Below are 14,169 nucleotides of genomic sequence, written 5' to 3'. Positions count from 1 at the left end.
CCAACTGGACCGGTGCCTGTATGAACTCATGGAGACTGTGGCAGCACACACAAGACCTACAGGTTCAAGCCAGATGCTATCTGTCCCAGGACTGAGAGGGGGAAGCGGGCACAGGCTCCCACCCCCAACCAGGAAGTTATCTGCGAATGAAAGCACATGGAGAATCAGTTTCCCTAACAGACACCTCAGGGCAAGACCAGCGTCCAGGAGTGGTTGACTAATGGCAAAAAAAAACCACAGTGGTACTTATGTGGACTTTTTGTTTAATTTTGCTTTGTTTTGGGCCCTTTTTTATGTTATTGGTATTTTGCTTGTTTGTTTTGATTTTCATTTTTGTATATTTGGGTTGCTGCTTCCTTTTTTTGGTCATTTTTTTTCTCTTTGGTTTTTGTTTTTTCTTTCTTTTCGGGTTGGTTTTTATTGTTTGCTTGTTTGTGGGGTTTTGGGGGATTTTATTTTTGTTTTTCAGGACAGGGTTTTTCTGTGTAACAGTCCTGGATGTCCTGGAACTCACTTTTTAGACCAGGATGGCCTTGGATTTACAGAGATCCTCCTGCCTCTGCCTCCTGAGTGCTGGGATTAAAGGCGTGTGCCACCACCACCAGCTGTTTTGACTTTTTTTGAAAGAGAGAAAGAATAGAAAGTTGGCTAGGTAGTGAGGCAGGGAGGATCTGGGAAGATTTGGGGGAGAAGAAAACATGATAGTTCTAGTTTAAAAAAAAGAAAGTGGGGCTGGGAATCAGAAAAATGGCTCGTAGTTAAGCACACGGGCTGTGCTTACAGAGGACCACAGTAAGTTATGGGTGCCCCACAACCATTAGTATCTCCAGCTCAAGTAATTCAGCACCTTCTTTAAGCTTCTGGGTCTCCATTTCCGTTTCTTTAGATGAAGTTATTGAAGAGGTATTTGACAAGCAGTAAATATTACCTGACAGAATGACTGTCTCCACGAAGAGCCTATTAGGTGTGAAGTGTGGATCCCATCTTCAGAGGGCTAAATGTTGTAAGACACAATTGTGGTTTTTTTTTTACGCTATAAATCATTCACAAGAAATGATAAGCGATGTGCTTGTCTACAAACGAGGAAGTAAGAGTTGCAGCTTGTATACTCTACAGGTTTTCATGACATTTCTGCTCTGAGGAAGGGCTGGGAGCTAGAATGCTGGGTGTTCACAGTCAGGAAGAAAGGCCATTAACCAATACTACACAGGTGGCTGACCACCACAGTAGCTGACACTACCACAAGACAGGGTGCGGCATACCTCTGATAGGGGTATCAGATCTTGACGGTTCTTTCCTCCAGGAGGGGACAAAAACTTTGATGTAGGTGTGTCCTCTGTCCCTGAACCAGTCCACGGCCAGACGAATTCCCCGGCAAGAGAAGGCTTCCTTATTTCCATGGCTACAACAGAAGACAAAGAAATCTGAGGAGAAACAAAAAGGGACTTTCTCTGGAAGCATTCTGGGTCACAGTCTAAAACTGAGAGGGAAATGGGCAAAGAGAATGTTAAACACGGTCCGTTCTTTCCACAGACCACAGTAGCAGGCAGCTTTTGAGGAGAACACAGGCTCCTCTGAGTGGGAGGGGACATATTTCAAGGGAAGCTATTAAGAGCCAGCATCAAAGAAAAAAGAAAAAGAAAAAGAATCGTGAAATACACAAGATCAGCCATCTACAGAATTGCACTCCCTTTGAGAGATGACGGCACCGGCTCTACCAGGATTCCCAAGTCCGAGCAAGGGACCAGTGCTCCACAAGTCCCACAGATGACATCAATGTTGCAGAAAAAGAAGGGCTATGTGAGACCTTACTGTGTCTTTTAGGCCTCTTAAAAATCATCATCCTAGCCAGGCACTGTGATAAACATCTTTAATCCCAGCACTTAGGAGACAGTGGGAAGTAATCTCTGTGAGTTCTGGGTCAGCCTGGACTACACAATGACTTCCAGGCCAGCCAGGGATACACAGTGAGCCTCTGTCTCAAGAAAAAAAAATTATCTTCCTCAAGTAGGGGATGATGGCATATTCCTTTAATCCTTGTATCTTGGAGGTATAAACAGGAGGATCAAAAGTCTAAGGTCATCCTTGGTTATACATTGAGGCTAGCCTGGGCTACACAAGACCTTGCTATGGAAGAAAGGGTGTGGGGGTTTATCTTCCTGCATCTTAGGAGGGCTGAGAGATGTAGAGGGGTTCTAGCTTTGAAGTAGATATGAGAATATGGCAGACACCCATGTGAGGCTCACAGAGCTCAGCTGGCCCACAGAGAATGGTGAATTGGGCAGGAGGCATGAGACAAGAAGCTGTGGAGTCAGTGTGAGCTGCTGCGGCTGAGTAAGCAAGAACAGAAAGTGGATTCTGGGGACATTTGAGGTGCCAGGACTCAGGAAGTGACTGAGAAGAAGGTATCAGGTTCTTCCAGGTTCCTTGTGGGCCGTGCACTGACAGCAACTCTGGAAGGGCTCTGAGTGGAGAGAAAGCCATTCATAAGTTTGGCGTTGGATATAACATGACTTGGATAAGTCTTGTGACTGTAAAGTCGACATGTTAAGTAAATAACAAGGGGTCAGAGGAGAGATCTGAGCAGTAAAGGTTATAGGTCACCCTTGCTTAACCCAGAGTTGAAACCACAGCATGGACAGAATCGCTCAACTGCCAGAGAGGAAGTTAGAGGTCGTAAGCTTGACCTGGAGTGAGTCTGGGATGCAGCCGCTGGTTTTAGGCAGGGAAAGGGGGGTCTCTTACAAAAGAGACAGAAGGGATCTCTCCAGGGAACAAGAAGACAAACAGCCAGGGGTGTTGCTGTCTGGAAGCCCAGGAAAGAGGCAGCTAAGTGCCCTCTGGGGGACTGGTGAAACCTAAAGGCTTTGCTTGGGCTTGGTCAATCCGGGTCACTGATGCTGGAGACAGAGACAAGTGGACGGATGTGAGACAGTGTGAAGGCAAAATCAACAGGCGGAGCCATGGATGTGGCAGAGCCGGACCTCCAGATTAGATCATTTTCTGCTCCCTACTTCTCCAATCTGTTTTTCCTCCAGCTGTTTATTCAACCACGCACCTTGCTGGATGCCATCAGTGAGTCTTTGCTGCAGCTATCCCTGCCCTGTCACGGGATTCACTCCTCTTCCTTCTCCTCTAGTTCTCTGCTAAATCCTTGCTCCCTCAGGAAGCAGCCCTTGACTTATTAGACTCCATCACACAGACGCTTCCTAGCATTTAAGAACATTTACCCAGCCAGAGCCACTGATGCACACTTGTAATCTCGGCACTCAGAAGGCTGAGGTCGAAGAATTGCCTGGAGTTGGAGGTAGACTGGCTGCGTACATAGCAAGCCCTTGTGAAAACAGAAAACAAAACAAGACACAACAACACACACGCATGTGCACACACACATACATGCACAACCCCAAGAGACTCTGTGTGACCACCAAGATCCCAAGGACTAACCGTGGTCCCTGATTATTGGTGAGGGCTTAGTAAAAACTTGCTGAGTAGCTCCATGTCTGAAAAGCTACCTGCCTCGGCCTCCTTGCCAGCAGGAAGAAAAACAATGCAGGCAAAAGGGGAGGGCTGCCTGGAAAGACCTACAGTCCTATTTTGGGGACAGAAGGTACAGCAATGTTACCACAAATCACAGAATAAATGCAAGGGACAATGAGACTAGATAGGTTCATCTCCCACTCCCCACCCCCTAAAAAAACCAAGTAAGGTGGGAGTATGTATACATAAATGTGGGTGCTAGAGGAGGCCAGAGGTGTCAGGTCCATCTAGAGCTGGCGTTGACAGGTGAGCTGCCTGACCTGGGACCTGAACTAGTGTCCTCTGAAAGATTCTGAACGGCTGAACCCTGAACTCTGAGCTCGAGCCCTAAGACAAGTTCCCAGAAGCCTGGCTAGAAAAGCCAGCTCACACCCTGGTACAAACCACACTGAGTTCCCCTGGCTGTGCTGACTCTGTCGTGTGATTGTCCCTGCTGTTTTCTTGGGACTGAGACAGACACAGGTTTCCAGACTAAGAGCAGGAGTCCAGGGAAGCAAGGAACCTGTGGAACTTGGAATGGGTATAAACTGTCTCTGGGAGCTCCTTCAGCTTCGGTAACCATGAGGATCCTGGCTGCGCAGGCTAGCGCTTTTTCTCTTCGGCCTCAGAGGCTGCTCTGGGAGCCTTGTGCAAACAGCAGGAAGAAGACAGCAGCCGTACACAGTGGGAAAGGAGGAGGAAGCGAACCATGAGCCCCTCCCACACACTGTACAGGTTGAAAGAAGAGGGGAGAGAGGTGCCAGAGTCATTCTCAGGGCTGTTCTGGCCCCTCCTTCTTCTGATAAGGCCTGGGAGTAGCAGAGACACAGAAACTTGCCTCAAACAAGAGGCTGAAGCCTTGTGGCCCAGCATGTCTGGGCAGGCTGCACACCCTCAGAGAAATTCTGGCCTGCAGGCTGCGTGGTTTGGAAGTGTCCCATAGGGGTGCTGGAAACATCTCCCTAGACCTCTTGCAGGCCCTAGGCCTGGTGTTGTCAAAGACCTACAGACAGAACAGGTCCCTGCTGGAGGAGACTATTTTAAGCAGGCATAGCTGCCAAAAAGAAAACAGAAAAAAGCCAAATGACACTCCTGCCACAAGCCTTAGCTCTTTTTCCAAAAAACACTGGGCCTCACTTGGTCCCACAGTGATCAACCAGGCCTCCTAAGGCAGCACAGGCCACCTCTACAGTGAGAACATCATTATCCAGAATGAAGAGGCTCCGCCCTAGGGAAAGCTGTCTACTAAACACCAGACTGTCCCTTTGATGACAACAGTGATCAAAAGATGTAGCCACCTCTTGGAATGACCCTGCAGTCTGGAGCTGAAACTGGAGACCACACCTTGACCAGGACAGCCTAATTATGATCTTCCTTGTTCCAACTCTTCCTTTATATAAACCTAAAATTCATGTCAGTACCCCGAGCTTGGATGTCCCTGGACCCCTTTATCTGTCCCTCTTCTCAGTGCACACTAATTAAGTCTCTGGTCTCTGCTTTCCCCATTCCTCGTCTCTTTAACTAGCATGTTGGGACAGGCGGTAGGGCTTACCTTGTTGGGGGCTGCTGAAGCCCCAGCTCTTGACCTAAAATTCTTGTTACAATCCCAATTCACCAGGACACTCTTGTAGCAGGGTACCATGAGAGCCAAGCCCTCTTGTCCCAGCTATCACTGGGAAACTCAATGTCTCCAGTAGAAAGGAGTCAGGCCAGAGGTGGAAGTCAGAGCCTGATCATCCAGAAGGTTAGACAGGGAGGAAACACCATAAGGTACAGACAAAAGTCCACAGCCCCCCCCCCCCTATTCCTAAAAACCGAGGAAACACAGAACTGTGAAGGACGGACACACCTCTTCCACCTCCCCTCCCTCAGGCACACACAGCTCCTGCCCTGCAGCCATCCATCCCCAGTCAGTTCTCAAGCGAAATGGCCCCTACACAGTTACTCTGAACACTATTTAATCGCTGTGTCTCTCCTGGGACTCTCATGTATCTGTCTTAATCACTCAAAACCATGCAGCACTTGCGTGTCTCTGTTGAACTGGTGGACAAAGACTCAAAGACAGGTGCAAGAGGCAATCTGCTTTTGTAACCCAGAACTCTCTAGTCAGAATGAATTTTGATGTGTTTAGCATAGACAGGTGGCTTGAAGTGATGGCAGTAGTGGTCATATAATTGGTTCTGAGAACAGTTAACAAAAAGAAATAAGCCAGGTTTCCCTCCTGGATCTTTTGATGGGTGTGGGGTTGGGTGGCAGGGACATTCAGAGGTGAAGAGAAGGAGGGAAACTGAGTCTCAGTAGAGTTCCAGTCAGGAGGTGACAGTCATCCTGGGACCCTTTCCAGGAGAGAAGGGTCCATCTGGGCATCTGTCCCTGTCTTTGCACCAACTTACAAACTCCTACAACAGGACTGTGCTGGGGGCTAAGACACCAACCACGCATGCTCCTGTAATCCTAACACTCAGGAGGTTAAACAGTATGGTAAGCTTGAAGCTAGCCTTGGCTAACGGTGAGTTTCAGGCCAGCCCAGACTACAGAGATTTTTTCTCAAAATATTCAAAGCACAGGGCCTAAGGACAGAACTCAGTTGGCACCGTGTTTGCCCAGCATGCCCAAGCTCTGGCATCAGATAAGTCAGGCTTGCTGGTGCGTGCCTACAATCTCAGCGCTCAGGAAGTAGGGGCAGGAAATTCAGGAGATCAAGATCATCTTTGACTACATTGTGAGTTTGGGGATAGCCTGGTCTTTTTAAGACCCAGTCTTGAACTCTTTTTAGGGGAATGGGTGCTGTCAGAAAGGCTTAAAGCTTATTTTATTAACTGCAGAGAGTTCTGTTTGCCAGGTCAGGGGGCTCATTTCATCATTACATTGCGCCCATAAAAAATGATTTTCACCCCCATTTTACCCTATGGAAACCAAAGCAAAGAAACATGCCCAGTTCCCAGATCTGGGGGTAACTCTAACTCTACAGGCCTAACTGTCATGAACCCTTCCTTTCCCCAGAATCGCTGAGGTCCAGAGAGCAAGTCTTGTGCAATGGAAGTCCTCCCACTTGGAGGCCTCCCGTGGAGAGACTGACAGACACTGAGAACCAGTTGCCAGGAGGCCATGGGAAGGGAAGTGAGGGCCTAGAGGTTTTGAATATTGGGAGGGTTGAAAAGGGAAGTGGTTGGTGTCTGAAGCAAATTTTGCCTACAGGACAAGTGTGCCAATGGCAGCCAGTTAAGGGGACTGTCATTTGCACAAACTAGACAATATAATTGTACACGCTGCATTCTGACTAGTGTCCGAGAAATCCTTCCCTGTAGAAGTTGGGGTCATAGGATAACCCATGGGGTACGAGGTCACAGTCCTGCGGTGCAATGAACAAAGATGTCTCGGGGCTCTGAGATAGAAGGGCTGTGCTCTTTCTGCCCAGTTTCTTCCTGGGGGCTCAAATGCCGGTGTTCTGAATCTGCCCAGTGGGAAGTCTAACCCAACCCAGGTCGTGGAAGAAAAGGAACAAGGATGCACAGGGGCCACCCTGGTTGCCTCCTCCTGCCCTCCCAGAGACAGAGTTTCTCTCTGTGTAACAACCCTGGCTGACCTGGAACTCTGACTTCAGACTCAAAGAGATCCACCTGCCTCTGCCTCCTGAGTGCTGGGATTAAAGGCGTGCGCCACCACTGCCCAACCTACCCTTTTCTTAGGAGGCAGAAGTAGGTGCAGATTTGTGTAGGAACCCAAGACCCCAGCCTAGAAGTAAAATGGCACCTGATCCCAGGCATAGTGGTTAACATCTATAATCCTAGTACTCAGAAGACTGAGGCAGGAGCATGAAATTCAGGGCCAGTTTAGGCTATACAGCAAGAGTTCGTGGTGGCTGTTTTGGAAAGAGGGGGGAGGGTAAAAGGTGGGGAGGGGGGCACACTGGTGGATGTTAGCCTAGGATCCACAGAGTCTTGGGTTCCATTCCCAGCACTACATAAAACCAAGCACAGGGGTGTCTGTCTGCATTCCCAGCACTTCAGCCCTGGAATCAGGGGAATCAGAAGTTCAGGGAGAGGCCAGCCTTGGCTACATGACCAGTGTCTATAGAAAGAAATGAAGGGCATTTCTGGACATTTACCTTGAGGTCAGGTGTCTAGAGAATAGTTACACAGCTAACAGGCTTACATCCCCTCTCCTTTATATGAACACACACACACACACACACACACACACACACACGTATGTGCCCCTTCAGGGGAGTGTAATGGAAAGGATTCTCTGGCCCGTGCGTCTATCAGAGCCACCATTCGATGTGCACATGATGAGTGAGGGACCCCAACATTGGCAGTAGCAGGAAGTATCCTGGTACCCTCCCTACAAATCCCTCCCAAAGGGAACAGGCACCGGCTACATCCTGTCCATAGCTCGTGTGGCCATTACAGTTCATTCAGATGAATGAAAAGAAAGTGACTTTTAACACTCAGGTCCTCTGTGCTGTTAGCCACCCTCCAAGGGTTCAACAAGTAACCTCCACAGTAGTAAAGCAACCCCAGAATTTCCACCCTCTCAACTGCCTTGGACAAGTGGTCAGAGCTTGGGCTTTCAGGCAAAGATACATTGGGGTCCTCTGCAGCTGGCTTTCTGTTTTCCTGTGTGGACATGAGGCCTGCAGAAAGACTGTGGAGTGCACGTGAGATCTGGCTTCCCAGGGCCTGCAGAGACTGGAATACATGTGAGATCTGGCTTCCCGGGGTCTGCAGAAAGACTGTGGAGTGCACGTGAGATCTGGCTTCCCAAGGCCTGCAGAGACTGGAAAACACGTGAGATATGGCTTCCCGGGGTCTGCAGAAAGACTGTGGAGTGCACGTGAGATCTGGCTTCCCAAGGCCTGCAGAGACTGGAATACACGTGAGATATGGCTTCCCGGGGCCTGCAGAGACTGGAATACATGTAAGATCTGGCTTCCCGGGACCTGCAGGGAGACTGGAGTACATGTGCCATCTGGCTTCCCGGGACCTGCAGGGAGACTGGAGTACATGTGCCATCTGGCTTCCCGGGGCCTGCAGAGACTGGAATACATGTGACATCTGGCTTCCCGGGGCCTGCAGAGACTGGAATACATGTGACATCTGGCTTCCCGGGGCCTGCAGAGACTGGAATACATGTAAGATCTGGCTTCCCGGGACCTGCAGGGAGACTGGAGTACATGTGCCATCTGGCTTCCCGGGGCCTGGTATGGTGCTCATCTATTTCACAACTTAGGATTCTCATTTATTTGACTCGCTCCTTAAAGAATGGCAGAATGTGAGTTACCAGTCCCACCTAGAACCCATGGAACTCCTGGGGCCACTCAAATAAGGAGGCTGCAGGCTTTTTGAGCTGGTTATGGGGTAGTTGCACACGTTCAGCTCCCTTCTGTGCGAGTGAGTCATGATCAGAATATGTTTTCTAGATCTCAAAGCCCAGTGCGTCCTGAGCAAATGAGTCCCCGTTGCTCATAAAAAAGCCTTCAATTCAGGACCCAGTCCAGCCCACCTGGGTTCAACCATCACCAAAGACTTTGGCCTAAACAGCCTGAAGGACTTAGGAGAGAAAGCCACAGAAACTTCTATATAAAGCGGCACCACTGGGGACACATCACTGGAAGCTGGGTCTAACTTGAGCCAAGCGCTGACCTCAGAACCACCAGGTCCCTTCCTCAGCAGCTGGAACTTTCAGCTACAAGGACAGACGGCCCTACTCAGACATTCTGTATAGATATGGGGTGGGTGGCTTGGTGCATTCTCCGTAACGTCTCATTGTATGTCAGTGGTCCCTAATTATTTATTAAAATCTGTACACCTTCTCAGTAGAGAGGCAGTGCTGTGTGCGCAAATCCGCCATACTGCATATCGTCTCAAGCCAATGATGGCTTTGAAAGTGAGTGGGTCCCAGACCCAGCCACACAGGAAACAGAAAAGAGGTTCTCCCTTAAGGCTTCCAAAGAGGAACTCAGCTCTGCTCACACCTGGGTTCTAACCCAAAAGCTCCATTCAGATGTCTGTCCTCCAGAAACAGAAGCGCATGAAGACATGTTTTAAAGCCAACAAATGACAACAGGTGTTGGCCTCTGGGGAACTTCCCAATGATTGGGCGGTGGGGGTGAGGGAGGTTCCAGCAGGCCTGAGCATGGCAAACATGGCAGACAAGTTTTGCTCTTTTATCCCTTGCTAAAAACGTGCATTCCAAAAGCTAGCCCCCAAGGTCTATCTAGTCCCTTGTTTGGCCACTGACACATTCCAGAGATAAAACATCAAAGTCCAACCATCAAAATTCATTATTTGGCTAATATGTCTAGTTAGGATTCCCAACTCATCCTAGCAGAGATGGCCCCCCACTTCCCCCTTAAGAACGCATTCCCAAAGAAACACCTGCACTTGCTCTCTTGCTTGCTTGCTTGCTTGCTTGCTGCTGCTGCTGCAACCTTTGCAGCCTCCCCCAGCCCCACTTGTCCCTCCAGGGTAATAAATCCCCTTTGCGTCTGGGTATGTCCTGTCCTGATTCTGGGAGGCTGACCTCTCTTTCAGGGGGAGCAAGCATTGCTATCAAAAGTCAAGTTGTTGAACCCTGTAAGCAAAAGCATTGGTCACCCCAAGCTCCAGGGATGGAAGAATAACCAACTGTGGAAGATGCCCCTGCCAACAGGAGTTCCACTTCTCATATGTTAGCGGTAAAAGACACACATCTCACTCAGGCTTTACGTCCTCCCAGCCTCCGAGGACCAGGCAGCAGCCTTGCTTCCCAAAGCAATCTGGGATCATATATGCCTCAGAGAAGAAGGACCTCCTAAAATTATCTTTCTGGCATTACCAAAATTCTGTGCTCAGTAAGTAATGAATCACCAATTTTGAATTTCCACCCTCCGTTTCCCATGAAGGGGGCCTCTCTGTGGACAACTCTTGTGGCTGAGGATCTGTCTGGCTCTGGGAACACAGGCCTTGTCCAGGCTCCCACTGGAGGAGACAGTAGAGGAACAGAGGATGGACACACACCCCCTGCGTGCTCTTAGAACTTCCCTCTGGAGGAAGTGAATAAGATGTACAGTCATAGGTTTATTATATAGTTTATGCTTTTCCCTGGGACCCAAGGGGCAAAGAGGTGTGTGTGTGTATGTGTGTGTGTGTGTGTGTGTGTGTGTCACTGAAAGTATATGAAAACCCTTAGACTTTGACACATTCTTTGCAGTAAGTCAGTGTAATCGTTTCCATTCTCCACCCACACAGATTGATCGTGGAAAAGACAAAATTGATCATGGCTGGAAGTCCGGGGGTGGCAGTGCTGCTACTGAATGCATTGATCTAGGACGCTTCGTAGTCATGTACAAACAGAGGATGTGGTTTTGGTTTGAATTCCCGGCTGCACAGAGAGTCTCATCCAAAGAGTGTCCTCCACCATGAGCACCCTAACATCGTTCTTAACAGTGTTCTCTGACCCCAAGAGAAAACGCCGTCCTGAAGTAGTCTGTTTGCCCTGTGACTTTTCTGCTGTTTTCACCCCAACTCAGGGAACTCATTCCGGAAATCTGGGGGCTTTGATTTGTGCAGTAACAAGTTCCACTCGATCCTCTCTCAGTTATGGCCAGCCTGCTTTGCCCAGATCCCAAAGAGGCCAGGCACCTCTTCCCTCTGCACCTCCTACGGCTGCTGGAGCACACCGGTCTCATTTTTTAAATTATTTACATTCACTGGTTGGTGGGGTCGTATGGGAGAGGGTCAGAGGATCGTTAACATGAATTTTCACCCTGTGAGTCCCAGGAGGGAGCTTGGGTCATCAGATTTGGCAACAAGTGCCTTTAACAGCTGAGTCATCTCCCCGGCCCTTGGATTCTTTCATGGCCTTGTCCTGGCTAGTTTACGGTCAGCTTGGTACAAGTTAGAGTTGCCCAGCAAGAAGAAAACATAATTGAGAAAATGCCTTCCTAAAACTGGTCTATAAGCAAGTTTGTGGGGCATTTTCTTAATTGGAAATTCATGTGGAGGCTCCAGGCCATTGTAGGTAGCGCCACTCCTGGGCAGGTGATCCTGGCGTGTGTGAAAAAGCAGGCTGAGGAGGCCATGAGGAGCGGACCAGTGAATCACACTCCTCCTTGGCCTCTCTTTCAGTTCCTATCTTCGGGTTCCTGGCCGAGTTTCTACAGTGGCTTCTCTTGATGATGGAACGTATGTAACCTGGAGGCCAGCTAAAGCCTTGCCTCCCCTGGTTACTTTTGGTCAGGATCACAGCAATAGAAACACCTGAAGTAAACACCCTCGAGAGCAAGATGTCACAGTTTCCCATCTGCTGCCAGAAGGGGGCGTAGTTGAGATCGTGAGAGCGAAAGCACAACAGTTCAAGTCCCAGGGAGCAGCAGGGACTCCACCATCCCTTGATACTATCGTTGCTATGGGCAAACCTAGCTGGTGAAAAACGAAGCAGATGGCCTTAGTAAGCACCACGCTGGGTGCCTGGGGACAGCCCCAAGACTGGGCCACACTGAGCTGGACCATTCCAAACTTCTGTCCTACTATGCCAAATTCAAAGTGAACTTAAATCCCCGAGGGGAGCTTCGGAAGCTTGTCGACACATTTGAAGCGGCTGATAACTGCTTTTCGGAATTCCTACGCTGCTTTTAAAAAGGGAAGCAGAAGTATTACAGCCGCGCGTGAACAGTTTCCTACGGCTCTGCCCTCTGCCCGGCTGTAGCTCCGCCAAGTTTGCGCAATGCCCTCCTCACCCAGCACTGAGCGTGGCAGACTGGGCCACAGGGGAGCTTAACCGAGTCAGGCACAATATAACCACACGCGCCATCATGCTGGAATCCCCAAGCACACAGAGAAGCCAAGTTACAGACTGACCTAGCTCTATCTGCAAATCAAGGCGGGAGCAGCGAAGCCACAGACCCTCCTTTCAGCCTGAATGGGAACTGCAGCCTGGCCTCCCCGCCAGCCCCCAGCAGAGGGCTTTGCATTTCGCACGGCTTTCTGGTTCTGAAGCCCTGAGGGAGACAGTGGAGACCTACTGGCCTGCTCTGCAGAGAGGAATTGATACACTCGCGGCTTCCCAGCTGCCTGGGGACAGACTCCAAAGGAGACATATCTGCCAATACCTAACCCTGGGCTTCTGCCCAGCACTTGCTCCCTTCCTTCTGAAGAAGGCTGTGCCTATGGTGAGCATGGTCACTGCACCGACTTGCTGAGCGCACTACAGCTAGCACCTTTTGTAGCTCAGATTGTTACAACTCCCCTCAAGGTAGAGTTGACTCTGTCACAGAATGGGAAAGCTTGCCTCATCCCCACAACCACTAAGATGTAATAGAAGAAGAATTCTAAGGGGGAAGGGGGAGGAAAATGAAAGAAAAGAAAAGAAAAAGAACTCAGACAAATTAAAATTAGAACTACCTCTTCTTGGTGTATACCCAGAGGAAGCTAAATCAAACCTGGTACCAAGATGCTTTCCTATCCATGTTTACCGGAACCCTATCCACAATATTTGAGTTACAGAATCAGTCCAGATACCCACCCCCAGATAAATAGAGACTAAAAGGAAACAGGGTATGTGTACACAATGGAGCATAAGTTATAAAAAAAAAATGATTGTGCCATTTGCAGGAAAGCAGACGGAACTTGAGATTCATCTTCCTAAGAATTACAAGCCAGACTCAGAAAGTCAAAGATGGCATCTATATGGACTTGAGATTTGTGTATATGCATACATTTATAAGGCAGAGAAATGGAAGGGAGCTGTTGTTGAGGAGGAAGGGTCCAGGGGAAGGAGAGCAGGAGAGACGAAAGAGAGCCATGGAAAGTGACTATGGGCAAAGCATGCGATATGCATGTGTGACTTTGTCATCAGGAAACCTAAAACCTCATCCATTGTGCCCAAAACTCTTTGGACCAAACCACGGAGAGGAAAACGGTTCCCTGGACTCCTGAGATCAAAGTCCTAGACCCCAGCACCTAACAGCAGGATGAAGGAAAGCAAGGACCCTACCTCATGGCCACATTGCTGCCATCGATCACTATGGGCCGCAGGGAGCTGCCTGGGTCTGCACCAGCTTCTTCCAGTCCTGGTCCCAGGCCCTGTGGGGCAGAGTCCCGGGTCCCGCAGCATCCCCGGGGTGTCAGCACTACTCCGGTGCTGTTGACTGGATCCTCCTGGGCCCGTGGACGGCTACCGGTCTGGATCAACTCCTGCAGTATGTCGTTGACCAACGCACTGTCTCCCAGCTTGCCCAGCACCCTCACCACGTCGTCCTGGCTGTAGCCCAGTTTCTGGAAAAACTCCATCTTGTTCCGACGCTCCATATCGTGCCAACTGTTGCCTGGCACGGCTCCTGCCCTGGGCTTCCTCCTGGCAGAACTGCACAGGCATGAGCTAAAAAGAAAACGGCAGTAGTCAGGTGTTTGCTAAGCAGCCTGGCAGCCGGGCCACTGGGTGAGGAGGGCATGCTGAGTGTGTGCTCCTCCCTCCCGGTGTTATCTGTCAGGAAATCACGCCTTGCCTGGTCCCCTTGAGGATTTTCAGTTGTTTGGTGTGGTTGGCAAGCCACAAATGCAATCACACCTCTTTACCAGTGCGTTCTCTGAGCCCTTTGCTCCTGAGTGCCAGGGCCCAAGGTGGCAGGGGCTGAGTAAGGCACCAAGCCAAAGAAATCTTTTTAGA

At 49.7% G+C, this 14,169-nt stretch overlaps 1 protein-coding gene and 1 non-coding gene across 2 annotated transcripts in view; one reads left to right on the top strand and one right to left on the bottom strand.

Annotated features, from left to right (window-relative positions):
* The window catches only part of Zc3h12d (zinc finger CCCH-type containing 12D), a 30,970-nt gene extending 17,091 nt beyond the window's left edge, over nucleotides 1-13,879 (bottom strand). Inside the window, exons 1-2 of the mRNA XM_038340653.2 lie at nucleotides 13,498-13,879; nucleotides 1,263-1,402 (exon numbers count right to left, since the gene is read on the bottom strand). Coding sequence (XP_038196581.1) covers nucleotides 1,263-1,402; nucleotides 13,498-13,811 — 454 coding nt within the window. The 5' untranslated portion in view covers nucleotides 13,812-13,879. The remainder of the gene's footprint in view (nucleotides 1-1,262; nucleotides 1,403-13,497) is intronic.
* Nucleotides 5,537-5,660, top strand: LOC119822084. The gene has a single exon (XR_005286690.1). It is a non-coding gene; the product is annotated as a small nucleolar RNA SNORA40 (small nucleolar RNA).
* Nucleotides 13,880-14,169: the final 290 nt, after the last annotated feature.

Source organism: Arvicola amphibius, chromosome 8 (assembly GCF_903992535.2).
Source record: "Arvicola amphibius chromosome 8, mArvAmp1.2, whole genome shotgun sequence".
NCBI lineage: Eukaryota > Metazoa > Chordata > Mammalia > Rodentia > Cricetidae > Arvicola > Arvicola amphibius.
The sequence above is the reverse complement of the archived record's forward strand: the minus strand, read 5'-3'. Positions and strand labels throughout refer to the sequence as shown.